Raw genomic sequence first — 17,683 nt, forward strand, 5'->3', positions numbered from 1 at the left:
ACAGGCTGGGGAGTGCTTCTCAACGATTGTGGAAACAATTAGTTGTAGACGTATTTCTGCTTGAATTTCGTGTGGTAAAGATGGAAAGTTGTAGTACATTTGAGAATTCGAGAGATTGATAGGTCCATAGAGGAACAGTAATTTGTTATACTTCTGTCTTTTTGGCCACATAAAAATAAAATTGATTTGGTATCTGCACTTACTATTATTATTTCAGTGTCTATACTATTTAGCAATTGCTATTGACAATTGGCGGGGTCTAATCCAACAGTCATATTGTATACTACTAATAAGGTGTCTAAAGTTAGCATGTATTTGCCATATCACAAAGTTGTCCAGCATTATGGCAAGAAATGTATCATTTCCACTTTTGAACAAAGCATTCAAATGTTGTGAACTAGTACTATTGTCTTGCAAAAGCTAGGGTGGACGCGGGTCGGGTGTCCGTCTCGTCCACCATTTGACTGACCTGATCGCACCTTACGGGTTAGTTATTTTCTGACATTTACTCGCCCTGCATATCAACGGGTATCCGGTTATAGAGTATCCGCTGAAATAAGATCGGGTCAACGGATATCCGTCCCATCCCACTTATCATTTAATTTTTTAAAAATTAATTTATACTAATTTAATTTTACATTTAACACATTCATCTAAGATTTAAAAAAGAAATTTTTTTCTCAAAAAAAATCTCCCACCAAGAAACAGGCATGTGAAGAGAATACAAAATAAAGGAAAAAAATTAAAAGAATTCAAAATCAATAAAAGTTTGAAATACGTAGCACATTTTTTAAAATATATGTTCCACATTAACGAAACTCTTTTCTATAAAACATAAGATCGTGACCTCCACAAATGAATCTTGTAAATAAACTATAGTCTCTTATATTTGTAATGTAATTTGTTCAATTAAATTACTTATTTAGCTCTAAATTATTATTTTATAGTATGTATATAAAAATAAAATAAAAATAAAAAATATATACATGCCGGCGCGGGGACTCGCTAGTTTTTAATTATGTGACCCTAACCCGCCCCGCATCTTAGCGGGTACCCGATCCTCTTTTGACCCGATCAAATAATACAAATCAGGTATCCTAATTTTCGGATCAGATTGGATATGGCGGATTATCGGATTATTGGATAATTTTGCCCACCCCTAGCAAAAGCCCTCAAATGAGTCCCAATCACTGTTGTGCATCTATGATTTACTAATATATTAGTCACTTTAATAATCAAGTTATTAGTGTAAAAGGCTGGGAATTTTGAACCATATGATTGTTTGTTTTATCATTTGCGTGTTATTTTGAAGTTAAAATAAGAAAAATTATGTGCTGATAAAGGCTGCTCTACAAGTGTTGGTGCTCAATTTGTTTTGTGTGACTTTTGACCAATAAACAAAAAAAGTTTTCTGTGAAAGACATGAAAGAGTAAATGGTGCCGGAGAAGTTAATCACATAAATCTTGGCATAGAAATTCCAATATTCCATGTGGAGTTTTTAACGAACCAAGCTATTTGCAAACATGTTTGTATTCGCCTCACTCGAACTCGAATAAAGCTCGATTGCTTAATAAACAAATCGAGTTCAAACACAATATTAGCCTCATTTAATAATTGAGGTGAACACAAGTCTATTCGCGAACTATTCGAATAGTTCATGAACACATATATATTTCTAAAAATAAACATAAATATGCTTGATATTATTAAATATATATTGTATTTTACTAAAAATAATTATACATAAGTTAGCATTATTTTTTTAAAAATGAACAAATACAATTAAACTTATTCTAAATAATGTATTATTTATTAAAAATATAATTAAATCATTTTCAAAATCAAATTCGAGCTTGAGTTCGATCTCAAATTCGGTTATATAGTTTAACAAGCTGAGTTCGAGATTGAACTTGAATATTTATACAAATAAACGAATCGAATTCAAACAATATTTATAATTCATTAATATTGGAGCCAAACTCGAACCCTATTTGTATATTATACGAATAGAACCTGACCACCAAGTATTCGACTCGTTAAAAGCTCTAATTCCACGTGTGTGAGGATATTCTTATTTGAGAATATCTATTGATGAGAGTATTTTGCAAAAACTAGTTACAAATGTAGATCATATGGAGATCATAATGTTTAGCCAGTATATATCGTTTACTTGAGAAAGTAGAGGTAATTTGAACTTGCAATTTTTTTTTTTTTTTTTTTAAAAAGCTAATAATCCCAACACTTATTGTAAAAATATCTTTCTATAAATGAAGCTTGAGCAGGGTTTGGTGTTAACAAAATATGTCATTTTTTGAATTGTCAATTTTACCCTTAATATCAAGGCCAAAATGATCACAGTATAGTTACAATTAAAAACTTAAAATCGCATCTTCCTTTTTCCACATTAATGTAGTTGCTCAGATTTGATTTCTCCATGTCTATTTAAACCTCCATATCTATCTGATGGCATTCGAAATACTCTAAAATTACTATATATCTGATACAACACTTTTTACACTTTTTTCTCTGTTTTGATTTGCTAATTGTTGTAGTTTAGATTTTTGATGATGATAAATTGTGGGCTGGCTAAGCTGAGAGCTCTTTCCATACGTTATAATGAGTTTGATAGAAGAGGTTTCGAGTTGTACTAACAATTTTGATGATCATTTGCTCAAAAGATGATGAATTTCTTGACAGGTTGAATACCATTACTAGGTAAGTTTTGTGCTTTCAGTGATGGGATAATAGATGTTAAGTGATCACGCTTTGTAACAAGGTCATGGTGAAGAACTACAGCAGCCTTTGTATACTAGTGGTTTTTGAGTTGTACTAGCAATTTTCTTGATGATTTGCTCCAACAATGGATTTTCTTAACGGATTGAATACGATTACTTGATTTTTTTGATACGATAGATGTCATCAAGTGATCATGTTTTATAATGCTGTCATGAGAGAAGCATCCTCTGGCAAACCCATGGGATCTTCAAGAAACCCTGTATGCAAGTGATTTTGAGTTGTATAGCAATTTTCTTGATCATTTGCTCCAAAAATGGATTTTCTTGATGAATTGAATACCAATATTACTTTTTTTTTCCCTGTATGATTTTGTGGTTGTTATGTTTGAAAATGTAGTGTCAGCGGTTGAAGTTGCTAAAGATTCCTCTTACAGATTACATAAAATTTTGCAAGCTAAAATTGGTTTTGTGCTTATAATAGATGTTGTAAAGTAGTAATGTGTAAAATTAGGTTACGAGTGAAGAACTACAGCAGCCTCCAATAAGTCCATGGAAGCTTCAGCAAAGTATGAAAATTTATTGATAGGAGAAGAAAATGGAAAAGAAAAAGCTCAGTTATTAGAACACCTGATTACCGTACCTAATTTATTCGTAATGTATACCTTTTTATATGCACAAGCTCATATCTGTTACCCCTTTGCATGTACACAATTTTCTAATTCAATTTTCAATTCTCAAAAAAAAAAAAGCACTTGATGCCCCTCTTAACAAGTTCACTTGTTAAACAAATCCACCCTAAAATAAATGATGAAGAGGTGGTCGTAGGGGCAAGAAAAGGGTAGGTTTTGAAGAGAAGTTATCCTTAAACCAAATTACTCTAGATGTCGTACATAACCATGCTCTTTAAGTTGCACACTGGGTACGTATGGGGTCCTATCTTTTACATTTATAAATTTCAAACTTACCTCCCCCACCCCACCAGTGCACTTCCTCCTCCCTCCCCACTGCTGGCCGCCTTTGCCGACACCAGCGGCCTTTTTTTGTTCTCCTTTTTCTCTCTCTCTCCTCCTCCTCTCCTCTCCCTTTTTCCCCTTCCTCTTCCCTCCTCCCCTCTCCTTTTGTCCCAGTCTCCTCCTATCCCCTCCCTTTCCTCGTCACCTTCCCTTTCCTCCTAGGTTTTTGGTTCCTACAACTAGATTTGGTCCTATGATTGGCTCTGGTCGTGACGACCAAAGGCCGCAGGAGGAGGGAGAGGGTGGCAGGGGGAGAGAGAAGGAAGGGGAAAGAGGAAGGAAGAGGAGGTGGGGGAAAAAAGAGGTTGCTAGTCAATGGTGGTGGGTTAAGGTGGGAGAAAAAAGAGGAAGAAAAAGATGAATAGAAAATAAAAAACCTAGGAGGGAAGGGTAGGTGGCCTAATCGCTCTTCTATTGTGGCTTGAAATAAGAAATTAAAGTCACATGATGTTCCTGATACAATAATAAGTACTCATTTGAGCTTTACACCAAACATAGAATACAAAATAACTTTTTATAGAGCTTCATTCCTTTTTTCTTACCAAATTCCAACTTCAAAACACTACCTGAGAACCTCCCGCCAAAAACAAGGAACCCTCAAAATCATGAATTCTCCAAAATAGAATGAGATGTACATACACAGCAGGTAAGATCGCGGTTCAGGTTCTCCATCGCCGTATCATTTTCTTTCTACAATTCCATAAAAAAAAGGGATAAATTTCCATAAAATTAAATCCAAAACCAAACAGCTAAATTAGGAACCAGTACTTTTAGGCCATATTGCCAAAAAATGACCAAAAAGAAAGAGCTATCAAAATGCAATTTAAATTCATCTCTAACTAGAAAATAAGTTAGAGACAGTGTAAATTACAGACGGAAATCCTAGAAATTTAAAATTCAAACTCACCGGGCCAAATATACGAGTAAAAATGGAATAATAATCCTTCAATCACGCAAAAATGATAAATTAGAGAGTATAAATTACAGACGGAAATCCTAGAAATTTAAAATTCAAACTCATCGAGCCAAATAAACGAGTAAAAATGGAATAATAATCCTTCAATCACGAAAAAATGAGCCTCCGGCGCCTTGGTGGAAGATGTGTGTGTGCGCGTGAGTGTGAGTTTTTATGTGTGTGTGTCTGTTTGTGTCTGTGTGAGAGAGACAGAGAATGAGACTAAAAGAGTGTTGAGGGTTTGGGTGGGAGTTTGTGGTAGGGGTGCAAACCTCTGTTCTTAAACTCGGACCGGACCGCCAGTCCGATCGGTCGAACCGAGAATCGGCCAGTTGTCCGGTCTGAGTTAATCCTAAAAACCGGAAAATCAAAAACTCGGTCAAACCTGGTCAAAAACCGGGTTTGATCGGGTTTTGACCCGATTTGACCGGAAAAATGAACCCGGTCTTTTTTTTTTTTTTTTGAAATGTCAAAATATTTTTAATATGATGTTTTGCCCCCTAAGTTGTTAAAATTTATTAATATCCCTCAAATATTTCATACTTTATAAATGTTGTCTTAAAGTTTGGTGTTATTTTTCAATTAAGTCCATAATTTTAATTCTAAACTTGTTAATGCTTATTAAATAATATAAATTGATACTTGATTGTTTTAATTTATTTGTATTTTCTTGTTAAATATATTTGAAACATTAAATATATATAAATATACCTTTATTAATATTAACATACTATTAAGTATTGTACATATAATATTTTAATTTTTAAATAATTTTTATTTATGACGTCATTCGGTTCAACCCCTATCGAACCCGGTTGAACCCATTGACCCCTGACCCCTAAGCTCGACCGAGTCGATATCCGGTCCGGTTCTGAAAACATAGGTGCAAACGAATGGAGTCGAGCCAAATTTTGGCCTAATCGAGCCGAATCTCAAGTCAATTTTGTGAAGCTCGAGCTCGACGAGTTCAAAATGTCAAGCTCGACTCAAATTCTAGTCGAGCTCAAGCTTAAAAAATAAAATAATAAAAATAATAAATTTATTTTTAAAAAATAAAAAATAATTATTTATTTTTAAAAATGAATAAAATAATAATTTTTTAAAAATAATAAAATATTAAAAATATATGTGTAATTTTACTATTAAAATAAAAAATAAAAAATATATATAATTGAACTCGCAAGTCAACGAGTTTAATGTTTTTTACCTCGAGCTCGAGTTCGACTTAATTAGCTCGAATTCGACTCGAGCTCGCACTCGAGCCCGCACTCGAGCCGCTCGCGAACCGATTCGTGAACACTCCTTTGTGGGGAAGAAAACAAAATAAAATAATATTTGATGGAATTTTTGGAAGGGGCCAGCGGCAAGGCAAAATGGCAGCTAACCCCTTGCAATACAGGCTAGTATTACAATACCCCATCCATAATATTTTAATATATTTTCATTGTTGTCATCTTTATTCTTGCTATATATACCTGGCTCGCTCTTTCTTAAATTGCTTATTCATACTGATAGTTTATTGAATCATATAAACTATACGTAAAGGAAGAACATTTTGTTTGGTGTAAACCATTTTTTTATCACTTTTTATAATTCTAATTCTATCCTCGCAATCACTTAATTATACCTTTATCATTTGATTACATGTTACCCATATTGTCAACCAATGTAATTACAACTACAACTAATTTTCACCCATAAGCAATATATTCACCAAGTAATTAAAATTCTATTCAAAAAATTTTTAAAAGATCAAAGTTTTTTTTTGTTTACAAAAATTTTATACTAAATTCATCCATATAAAAAGTGATTGTTTCTACATCGCACATACATCGAGTGTACCTTTATTATTAGTTTGAAGAATTCTTTGTATTTAATTACATATATAATAATTTTTTTATAAAGAGTAAACTATAATCAATTGCATGCAACCAAATTTCTTATCGATGAAATTTAATCATATAAAACATATATTATCTATGCAATGATATATATTTAGGTGGATAACTAAGTTGGTTAAAAAAATTATTATATAAAATTATCTATATTTAGAGATTTGACAATATAATAGATCCAAGATATGCTCAAGTCCAACCAATTTTCTAATAAAATTATCTATGATTGATGATTAACTTATACGCTTGTATATCCAAAACAATTCCCTCCTTACTCGTGGGTTAGTTTGTTTTAATATATAATCAGTTGAAAATTCCATATATTGGTATTCTAGCACCATGATAGATTTGACAAAAAAAAAAAAACCCGTAAAACTTTTTAATAACTTTTAAGGTAAGTTGATAAATTTTAGAGCCATGGTAGAATTTTTAATAAATTTTAAGGTAAGTTGATAAATTTTAGTGCACTAGGAGGATTTAAACATTGCATCTCTAAATATATAGGGACTGCTACGTAATTTAATTCATTATTGCACTTTTGCTACCATTTTTTTCAATCCCATAGCCCTAACTTTTTCACGGTACCACGCATTCGACTCTCTACTCGGAGGCCCTCCGCCACCGCCACCGCCGCCGCCTCCGCCGCCGCCTCTTCACCTATCGCTCCAATCCGTTAAACTTCGCTGCTTTGGAAAATAAGAACACTGGGTTAATATCTCCCTTGGCAAATCAAGGTGGATTCTTGATATCAGGTGAATTTTTTTCCTTATCTTTCAATTTTACCCGGATTCTTGATGACGTGTGAATTTTTTTGGGTAAGTATATCAGTTGAATTTTTGGTTTTTTAATCTTTCAAATTTTCCATTTTTTCCCTCGATTTTTTGCCATTCTAATCTTGTAAGTTTGAATGTACAGATATCCACACACAAGCTCACATTTTCTAAGTGCATTAGTGCGTTTTGCGTGTGAGTTCTGTTACACACACACACACATACATAGTCCTCTGGGTTTCTTTACTTTGTTTTTTTGTTTAGTACATATTAACTGGGATTGTTCTGGAAAACTTTTTTCATTGCCTTAATGAATTCTTTTAAAGTAAATAAATCTTTTATTCTTAGAGTTGTTCATAAGTATTGATTTTGATTTAAAGAGTATTCATTCATGTAGTATTTAACGAATTTTATAAGGTGATTAAGCGGGATTTGGTAATGCTATAGAGGGCAATGTAATAAAACAAGAAATACGTTTTTGAAATAATAGTTTTCCAGAAAGAATGGCTGCTTATGGAATTGATTAAGATTTTTGGTATATAATTTCACAAAGAACAAATGGAAAATTTGAACTTGTTATGGTAAACCAGTCCTTTCCAAGTAGGTGTCTGCTATCCAAAATGATGAATGATTAAATTATAGAAAATTGCTCTGCCTCCAAGTACGGGTACCATTTTTCTATGGAAGAAATGAGGTGTAAGAGAGTCTAAAGGAGGATTTGTTAGAGTATGATGTTTTTGGCTGAAATTGAGTAGAGAAGTAACTGCTTGCAGCATCAATTTTGCACATACTATATGATATAAAGAGGGTGATCTAATTCATTGAAGCTGCAATTCCACGGAAAAATTGTGAAGCTGTACAGTTTTATTGGGATTTAGCTTTAAAGCGGCTCTCTCTTCAGTTTGCATGTACCACACATCCCTTGCTCTGTTTTCCACCTCTTGTTAAAACTTTGGTGTTGTTGAAATCATTCTTGACATAGACCAGTGATGCTGTTCTTTATCTTCTCAAGCAAAAGCCCTTTCAAACTTGATCCTGAAAGTGTTGATTGGCCATTGGGAGAAGGCTTGCCAAATGGTATGATAGTAAATGAATCACCAAGCATTGTTCTCAGCTCAATCTGGAAGATGATGCAGCTTGCAATTCTTTTAATATGAATTGCTTACACCAACTCCTTTAATTTACTTTGTAACTGCTATTTATATCTTTTTGTTGACCTACCATTTACAAATTACAGCCAGACATCTCTATCTTTAGCATGCTACATTTTTCAAACTGTTACTGACTGATCACAACCATAGGCTGGTTCAGGACTTCATTAAAGGTTTGAATGAAAATCAAAGTTATACAATTACTTTTTCCGTTATCCCAATTTCCCCAACTCTGCAAATTGGGTTTTACCTTATTAGGGTTCATCAATTCAAACGCTCATCTCTTCCGCCTTCCAGGGTGGCAATGCCCAAAAACAAAAAGAATGCTACAAAATCAGCTGTAGAATCATCAGTTTCAGCTGCTGGTGCTGCCGCTGATGTGGAAGTACAAGAGCAGAAAAAGCAGCATCCCACGAAAAGAACCAGGGATGAGATTGATGAGATTTTCGCTTCAAAGAAGAAGCAAAGCAAGAAATCAGATAATCAGAAGCCCACATCCAAGAAGCCAGCTAAAGAGTCGGATCACGATAAAATGATGACAAAGAAGAATAATACTGGTAAGAGGAATACAAGCAAAAATGGTTCTAGAAGGGAAAATGGTGGGAGTGACCCACCAGCAGCTGCAACAGGAGGAGCTGGGCGGAGGCTGAGGAAGAAGACCGGAGATGGTCTAGCTATATATACTGAAGAGGAGTTGGGGATTGGGAGGGCGGATGCTGGAGGTACTCCTTTGTGCCCGTTTGATTGTGACTGTTGCTTTTGAAGGCAAGGCATCATCTGCCAGAAATTTTTTTTTTTTTTTACTTTTTTTCTCCGTTTTGATTTGCTAATTGTTGTAGTTTAGATGAGTGGTTTTTGAGCTGTACTAGCAATTTTCTTGATGATTTGCTCCAACAATGGATTTTCTTGACGGATTGAATATAATTTCTAGATTTTTTTTCATACGATAGATGTCAAGTGATCATGTTTTATAACACGTCATGAGTGAAGAATCCTCTGGTAAGCCCATGGAATCTTCAACAAACCCTGTATACAAGTGATTTTGAGTTGTATAGCAATTTTCTTGATCATTTGCTCCAAAAATGGATTTTCTTGACGAATTGAATGCAATTACTACATTTTTTTCCCTGTATTTTTTTTGTGGTTGTTATGTTTGAAAATGTAGTGTCAGCGGTTGAAGTTACTAAAGATTTCTCTTACAGATTACATAAAAGTTTTGCAAGCAAGAATTGGTTTTGTGCTTATAATAGATGTTGTAAAGTGGTCATGCGTAGAATTAGGTTATGAGTGAAGAACTACAGCAGCCTCCAAGAAGTCCATGGAAGCTTCAGCAAAGTATGAAAATTTGTTGGCAGGAGAAGAAAATGGAAAAGAAAAAGCTCAGTTATTAGAACGCCTGATTACTATACCTAATTTATTTGTAATGTACCTTTTTATATGCACAAGCTCATATCTATTACCCGTTTGCATTTACACGATTTTCTAATTCAATTTTCACTTCTCCAAAAAAAAAAAAAAACACTCGATGCCTCTCTTAACAAGTGCACTTGTTAAACAAATCCACCCTAAAATAAATGATGAAGATGTGGTCCTGGGGGGCAAGAAAAGGATAGGTTTTGAAGAGAAGTTAACCTTAAACCAAATTACTCTAGATGTCGTAGCTAACCATGCTCTTTAATTTGCATACCGATCTTTTACATTCATAAATTTCAAACTTACCTCGTGTAATTGTCTCTTCATTAAAGATTGACCACAATAAGAATCTGGCTTTTATTTATTATTGTTTTGTGAACTTTGGGATCCATTTTGTACCTAACTTGTATTCAGGAACTAGTGCAACATTATTTGTGAACCTTGGAATCATTTGTATAAAGAGTAAAAACTAGCATGACTAACATCACCTGTAAAGTTACGAGGGTTACAATTAGCGTTACAACAATATTCTAACCTCTTTTAAGCATATCCATGTACTACTAATGATTGATTATGCTTATTAATGTTTTAGGAGATGAAAACCCCATTTCGATAGCGAGTTTTTTGAATGTTAAATTTTACTGTAAATCTTGTAAAAAAAAAATTTTAGGTTGTGTAAATATTTCATTTTATTTTCTTTCCTTTCCCCTCCTCTTCTTCTCCCTTACTCTACCACTATTCTTTCTCTTCCCTCCCCCACCCCACCAGTGCTCTTCTTCCTCCCTCCCCACTACGGGCCGCCGTCACCAACACCAGCAGCCTTTTTTTTTCTGCTTTTTCTCTCCCTCTTCTCCTCCTCCCTCTTTCCCCTTCCTCTTCCCTCCTCCCCTCTCCCTTTGTCCCCCTCTCCTCCTATCCCCTCCCTTTCCTCGCCAACTTCCCCGCCGTCCTGGGCTTTTGGTTGCTACGACCAGATCTCTGGTTGCAATGACTAGATTCGATCTCGTGATTGGCTTTGGTCATGACGACCAAAGGCCGTAGAAGGAGGGAGAGGGTGGCGGGGGAGAGAAGGAAGGGGAAAGAGGGAGGAAGAGGAGGGGAGGGAAAAAGGAGGTTGCTTGTCGATGGTGGTGGGTTGAGGTGAGAGAAAAAAGATGAAGAAAAAGATGGAAAGAAAATAAAAAATTTGTGTATTTTTGAATATTTTGATACGTGTATATTAAAAACTTTGTGGTATTTTTAGAGAGTTACTATGAACAAGTAATAAGAAAAACTTGTCCATTAAAAATTAGGCTAAAAACTCACGTGCCAACTACCAATTTAAAGTGCCCTTTGAGACTAATAATGTCGAAAATTAGAGAAAAATATTATAAAAGAGCTATTATTTGATTGGTCAATATTAAAGACAGAAATAACAGTTATTAGGAAAACATTTTATTTCGCATGCAGTGTAAAGATTACAAGTAAACCAAAATTATTCATTCATCATCACCTCTCCTAACTAACAAAAACCAGAAATTACTACCTTTTGTAAAAAATTACATCATCAAGTTTTAAAGAATGCTCAAAGCTGACTAGTTAACCCTTTTCTCTTTTTTTCAAGTTTAAGCAATAAAGGTTTCTATGATGTTTGGCATTCCAAAGTCGAATTTGACTATAAAATTCAGCAAGAAGAAAAGTCAAACCAAAGTCAAGCTTGCTAAAGTAAGCTCAACTCAACTTCAGATGCAACACTAGGCTGGAAAAAGCCAGCTTCCATGATGATACGTCCAAGTTTCAACAACAGGCAAGACGTATACCCTTCCACCAAGGAAGAACCTGTTGCATCCCATCACCATCGCTTGAGAGATCTATTCGGCAAAAGCCAACCCCAACCCTGGACCTTGCATACAAGGGCTAGTATTACAAAGATTTTAAGCCAGTAACTGAATTCTAACTTAACTCTGTTGACTCCATTAGATCATGCACCACAATTAAATGTCCAAGTAGCAAATGAAAATGACACATCTTACATTACAAACAGAGACAGAAACAGAAAGTGACAAGGCTTGGAAGGAATTTCAGAAGCATTCCAGAATCCAAGCCACAAAAGACCTGTAAAACAAGAAATGAAAGCAAAGACCAATGATAAGAACGCTAACAATCTTGCAAGGAAAGTTCCACCTCTTATTAGACAGAGGATGAAGGTTTCTCCTTCCATGTTAATTGTAAGAATGGTATGCTTCTTCCATGCACACAGCAAAGAGGACAAAAAGCAGCTACGAATGCAAAAGGCAGTTTCACTTTTACCTTATTTTTATTGGCAAAAGATGGGAAGGTGGGGGGATGGGGTGAAAGGGAGGTCGGAAGATAAGAGGTCTGACAACTGAAGGTACAGCATAATAGGTACACAAGGTGGTTTATACCCCTCTAGAACCAGAAGATCCATCAATATTAAGAATCATATTACAAACTCAAAGAAAACACGCTCACCTTCTGCAGGTCCCATTGCCACAGTGATGAAGCCATTTACATAAAGTCACCAATTACAAATAGCTCAATTTACAACAGCAGAAAAGCAAGTACTGTAAATATTACCGGAATAGGTTTGAACCTGCCCAATCTGACTTCATCCAAAGACATCACCGCATCAGATATAAAGGTATAGATCCATTTGTGGGAGTAGATCAATATAACAAACGATCAACAAAAGCATCACCCATTTGTTAGAAATCTTTCCAGGACAGAAGGATGATCACATCCACGCTTCTCCAGTTAGAACCAGAAAAGAAGCTAAAAGTTGTCAGTGATTGAGCTGTATAACTCGGGATACCCTATGAAAGAAGGTAGGGCACATACTCATGCTGAACATCAAGACATCTCTCATCCACTCCGGTGCCACTCTTTCAAAGGTCCCAAGTGCTAAAACATGATAGAGCAACTCTGGTTCACCCTTTGAGTTGTTTACCCATGTCAGAGTGAAAGAGTAACCTAAATGAACAAAAGTTAAGGAATGTAATTTTATAGTCTGTGCTTAAATAAGGACAATTTGCTAGAAAAGATCCCCTAAAGTTTTGTCTAAACGTCAGATTATTCACCCATCTTTACTGATAATTGTTAAATATGGTAATGGCCTAGACAAGGTTTCCTCAATTTGAGCAATCTATACAGTAGATAAACTTAAGATCTGTTGTACCAGATATTCTACTAGCTTAAAAAGTAAAAGCAACGAACTACTATTTCTTAAGTATCTTCAAGAAGCCTAGTATTTCCAATCCACCTTTGTATATAGCAATCATTCAGAAGATATCTACAAAATTGCAGAAAAAAATTATTGAACAGTCACATAACACCATGAACTCAAATCAGAATATAAAGGATAATTTATTGAGGCAAGGATGCCCTGTCAGAAACAGCAATATGGAGAAAATGGTGTATTGCAGCTTTGTAAAGCTGAATTTTCAGACATGAATTGAAATAACATTCCAAAAAGAAGCAAACAAGGGGCAGAATCTCGAGCTTCAAATTCATAAAAAACAATCTATCCAAAGGTATAAATGTTGAGCAAATGATAATCAAATTCTCAAACAAGAGCGTGATGTACAAGTAGAGACCTTGAATAGAAACTCAAAAGAAAGCTTACCACTTGATGGATGCAGAGCTGAAATGCAGAAGTCTTTACTCTGAGGAATAATGGACAACTTCAAGCCAACAACCCATTCCACTAGTTCTTGAAACATGCAACTGGCAGCCACATCACTGCCTAAAAGACAGCATCAAAAGAGTTGTGATACATATGATGAAAAGAAAGTTGGAAATAACTTGTGAATATTTTGACTGGTTACCTGGATTATTCATCTTCCTTTTGCAGATTGCAGGCTGCAAAACCTACATTAATTATCAACACAGAAAACCATGAAATGAAGGGAAAAATGGTTCCAAAATTTAGTTTTCATGATGTCTTACATCATAATGGTCTGAAGGAGTATCACTGGCTTCAGTTTCCTTGCAGGATCTATTTGATAACACATTCAACTGTTCATGCTCATGTTCCTTGGTGGCAGATGGTGTAATTGTATCTCCTCTACCATGCAGAGATTGTCTACTGCGTTTCCTTGTCTTTCTAACACTCATGCCATCTGAAGAATAGGACTCCACCTGAGAACTCACAGGCATGTCAACAGGTTCATCACCAACTTTGTCATCCCTAGCTTGGCAGCAGCGTCCCTCACGTTGAAGGTTACGAAGCCTCTCAATTTCTTCTTGAAGTTTTTTATCTGCAATATTCTAGAGGCTAAGTGAACGAAGAGTAACACAATTAAAATAAGATCCATTTAAAATTCAGTTGACGAGTACATCCGCAAAGTACCGTTTCCATAGGGAAAGAAATATGGAGCAGATCTTCAAGGATCTCATGAATATGTAAACATTTCACTCTGATATGCATGTGGATCAGGTAATGAGACTCCAGAACGTTAATCAACTATTACCTAGCACTGTCTATTCTGTATGCCAAGTATAAAATGCATCAAGAATCATGGACGGGGGATGCGTATGCAAGAAAAACAGAAACATAATCTTCCATGGAAAGATCACCTTCTCAGCTGGGCCATAGTTTTTTTTTTTTTTTGGTTTTTCATTAAACAAAATAAACAAAAGTTTAAATTAAGTTCTTAATTCTGAACTTTGAAGTTACATAGCCAATGCTGCCACAACCAACTTTGAAATGAAATGGACATAACGAAGCATTAAGCCCAGGATCATCTACGCTCAAGAGAACTTCAATCACATGACTAATATATCGATTTAGATCTTACTATTTAGGTTTTCTTCCATCAACAGTTTGTTGTACTGAATACATTCTTCATCTTTGGTAGATCTGCAGCTAAGAATGAGGTCAACTTCATCATATAGCTTTATGAAGATACTACAAAATAAAAGAGGCAGATATACATGCCTGAGCAAAGCCATTTCACTTCTTAACTCACTGACTTGGTTGCCTAGTCTTTCATTTTCACTTCTTAAGAACTCTATCATTTCGTCTGAAGCTGCATCAAGATGACCACTTGAGTCAATCACTTTGATTATAACGTTACAGGTATATGGAAAGAAAATCAGATATTACAATAGCTGGAAAGAAGAATTAAATGAGATAATTGCAACAAAAACGCTGAAGCTAGGTTTTCCTCAATATCAATGAATTAAGAATGACAGGTAATAGAATTTGATGAGGCTATATTCTTCATCCTTTGCTTATCTGGAAGGATTTAACTAGATATCCTATTTCCTGAGAAAGGACTGAGGAATGAACTGTGTTGGTTAAAAGAGTACATGAAAGTGCAAGAAGCATGTTAAGTGCTTCTGATCCCAAAAGAAGCTATAACTACTTTCTCTTATGCTAAGTTCTAAAATTCAAATCCTCAGTAGAAGAAGCCTAGAGGATCAAGGAGATGAACAAGATTAAAACCTTCAAAAGTAGGTCTTTTGTCTACGCAAAATTGTGTAAATTGAATCTCATATAATTAAATTACATTGCTGCGAATATCTAAAAAATTCTTTTACCACAATGCGCAGACTGACTCTCTCTCTCAATGTGTGTGTGCGCGCAACAGCTTTATTTTCATAGTTTTGTGTAAACTACCAAAATCCAGAGTCTCTCTCCTCTCTCCCTGCAACAGCTTCATTTCCATAACTTCTGCATAAAACTGCTGTAGTCCAAAGGGGAACAGTAAAAATGTACAGTTCTTAAGCAGACCAACTTATGTCCCCACGTTTTTCACTCTTCTATTGTGGCTTGAAATAAGAAATTAAAGCCACATGATGTTCCCGATACAATAATTACTCATTTGAGCTTTACACCAAATATAAAATACAAAATAACTTTTTATAGAACGTTCCTTTTTTCTTACCAATTTCCAACTTCAAAACACTACTTGAGAACCTCCCGCCAAAAACAAGGAACCCTCAAAATCATGAATTCCCCAAAATAGAATAAGATGTGCATACATAGCAGGTAAGATCAAGATAAAGAAATACTACATACATACCAATCACATAATTCATAAACTTTTTTTCTTGATCGCGGTTCAGGTTCTCCATCGCCGTATCCTTTTCTTTCTACAATTCCATAAAAAAAGGGATAAATTTCCATAAAATTAAATCCAAAAACAAAATCAAAATAAAAAAAAATTACCTTGAGTTTAATGTACTTGTTGTATAACTTTGTGTAAAGTGTCTCCATCTCAAACGGCCAAATTAGCAACCAGTACTTTTAGGCCATATTGCCAAAAATGACAAAAAAAAGAGCTATCAAAATGCAATTTAAATTCATCTCTAACTAGAAAATAAGCAAGAAACAGGGTAAATTACGGACGGAAACCCTAGAAATTTAAAATTCGAACTCACCGGGCCGAATAAAGGAGTAAAAATGGAATAATAATCCTTCAATCACGCAGAAATGAGCCTCCGGCGTCTTGGTGGAACATGTGTGTGCGCGTGAGTGAGTGTGAGTTTGTGTGTGTGTGTGTGTCTATGTCCGGTCTGTGTCTGTGCGAGAGAGACAGGGAATGAGTGAACGAGACTGAAAGAGTGTTGAGGGTTTGGGCGGGAGTTTGTGGGGAAGAAAACAAAATAAAATAATATTTGATGAAATTCTTTGAGGCGAAATTGCAGTTAACCCCTTGCAATACAGGCTAGTATTACAATACCCCACCCATAATATATTAATATATTTTCATTGTTGTCATCTTTATTCTTGCTCATATAAATATATATTTATTTATTTTTCTCGCTCTTTCTTAAATTGCTTATTCATACTAATAGTTTATTGAATCATATATACTATATATGCCACCTGGGAGAATATTATGTTTGATGTAAACATTTTTTTATCACTTTTTATAATTTTAATTCTATCATCGTAATCACTTAATTATACTTTTATTATCTGATTGCATGTTACCCATATTGTCAACCAATGTAATTACAACTAATTTTCACCCATAACCACCCATAAACAATATATTCACCAAGTAATTAAAATTCTATTCAAAAAATTTTTAAAAGATCAAAGTTTTTTTTGTTTACGAATATTTTATACTAAATTCATCCATATAAAAAGTGATTGTTCCTACATCGCACACACATCGAGTATACCTTTATCATTAGTTTGAAGAATTCTTTGTATTTAATTACATATATAATAATTTTTTTTATAAAGAGTAAACTATAATCAATTGCGTGCAGCCAAAATTCTCATCGATAAAATTTAATTCATATAAAATATATATTATCTATGCAAGGATATATATTTGGGTGGATAACTAAGTTGGTTAAAAAAATTATTACAGAATTATCTATATTTAGAGATTTGGCAATAGAATAGATTCAAGGTATGTTCAAGTCCAACTAATTTTCTAATAAAATTATATATGATTGATGATTAACTTATACGCTTGTATGTGCAAAATAATTCCCTCCCTATTGGAGGTTTAGTTTGTTTTAATATATAATCAGTTGAAAATTCCATATTTGGTATCCTAGCACTATGATAGATTTGACCCCAAAATAAATCCCTGGTAAAACTTTTTAATAACTTTTAAGGTAAGTTTAACAATTTTAGAGCCATTGTAGAACTTTTAATAAAATTTAAGGTAAGTTGATAAATTTTAGTGCAATAGGAGGATTTAAAGTATCTCTAAAATATTTAGGGACTGTTACGTAATTTAATTCATTATTGCACATTTTTCAACCATTGTTAGCCCTAACTTTT

General features: G+C 34.4%; 2 protein-coding genes across 3 annotated transcripts; one reads left to right on the forward strand and one right to left on the reverse strand.

Annotated features, from left to right (window-relative positions):
* The first annotated feature begins 7,151 nt into the window (after positions 1-7,151).
* On the forward strand, positions 7,152-9,464 carry LOC113778099 (uncharacterized protein C6G9.01c). Its single transcript, XM_027323376.1, has 2 exons — positions 7,152-7,351; positions 8,818-9,464. Exon 2 carries the CDS (start codon positions 8,825-8,827, stop codon positions 9,281-9,283), a length of 459 nt encoding a protein of 152 aa, XP_027179177.1. The 5' UTR covers positions 7,152-7,351; positions 8,818-8,824; the 3' UTR covers positions 9,284-9,464.
* Positions 9,465-12,305: 2,841 nt separating this feature from the next.
* On the reverse strand, positions 12,306-16,497 carry LOC113777203. 2 transcript variants are annotated; one of them, XM_027322245.1, is made up of 9 exons: positions 16,318-16,497; positions 16,106-16,180; positions 15,960-16,029; positions 14,870-14,960; positions 14,730-14,791; positions 13,879-14,189; positions 13,758-13,791; positions 13,556-13,675; positions 12,306-12,903 (listed from the first exon to the last, which is right to left on the reverse strand). In XM_027322245.1, the coding sequence occupies exons 2-9, from the start codon at positions 16,151-16,153 to the stop codon at positions 12,716-12,718; spliced, it is 924 nt and encodes a 307-aa protein (XP_027178046.1). In that variant the 5' UTR covers positions 16,154-16,180; positions 16,318-16,497; the 3' UTR covers positions 12,306-12,715. The 2 variants fall into 2 exon arrangements, with proteins under 2 accessions (XP_027178046.1, XP_027178040.1); XM_027322239.1 differs by having other exon boundaries at positions 13,758-13,800.
* Positions 16,498-17,683: the final 1,186 nt, after the last annotated feature.

This window comes from Coffea eugenioides, chromosome 1, assembly GCF_003713205.1.
Source record: "Coffea eugenioides isolate CCC68of chromosome 1, Ceug_1.0, whole genome shotgun sequence".
Classification (NCBI taxonomy): Eukaryota; Viridiplantae; Streptophyta; class Magnoliopsida; order Gentianales; family Rubiaceae; genus Coffea; species Coffea eugenioides.

What these genes read in the sequence shown, in the direction of transcription:
- LOC113777203 (XM_027322239.1), bottom strand. Translation starts at nt 16,153, where the DNA reads ATGGAGACACTTTACACAAAGTTATACAACAAGTACATTAAACTCAAG. An exon ending in ACAAGTACATTAAACTCAAG is followed by an intron (nt 16,030 to 16,105) that starts GTAATTTTTTTT and finishes ATGGAATTGTAG; the next exon opens with AAAGAAAAGGATACGGCGAT. An exon ending in AGCTCTGCATCCATCAAGTG is followed by an intron (nt 12,904 to 13,555) that starts GTAAGCTTTCTT and finishes TTGTTCATTTAG; the next exon opens with GTTACTCTTTCACTCTGACA.
- LOC113778099 (XM_027323376.1), top strand. Translation starts at nt 8,825, where the DNA reads ATGCCCAAAAACAAAAAGAATGCTACAAAATCAGCTGTAGAATCATCA.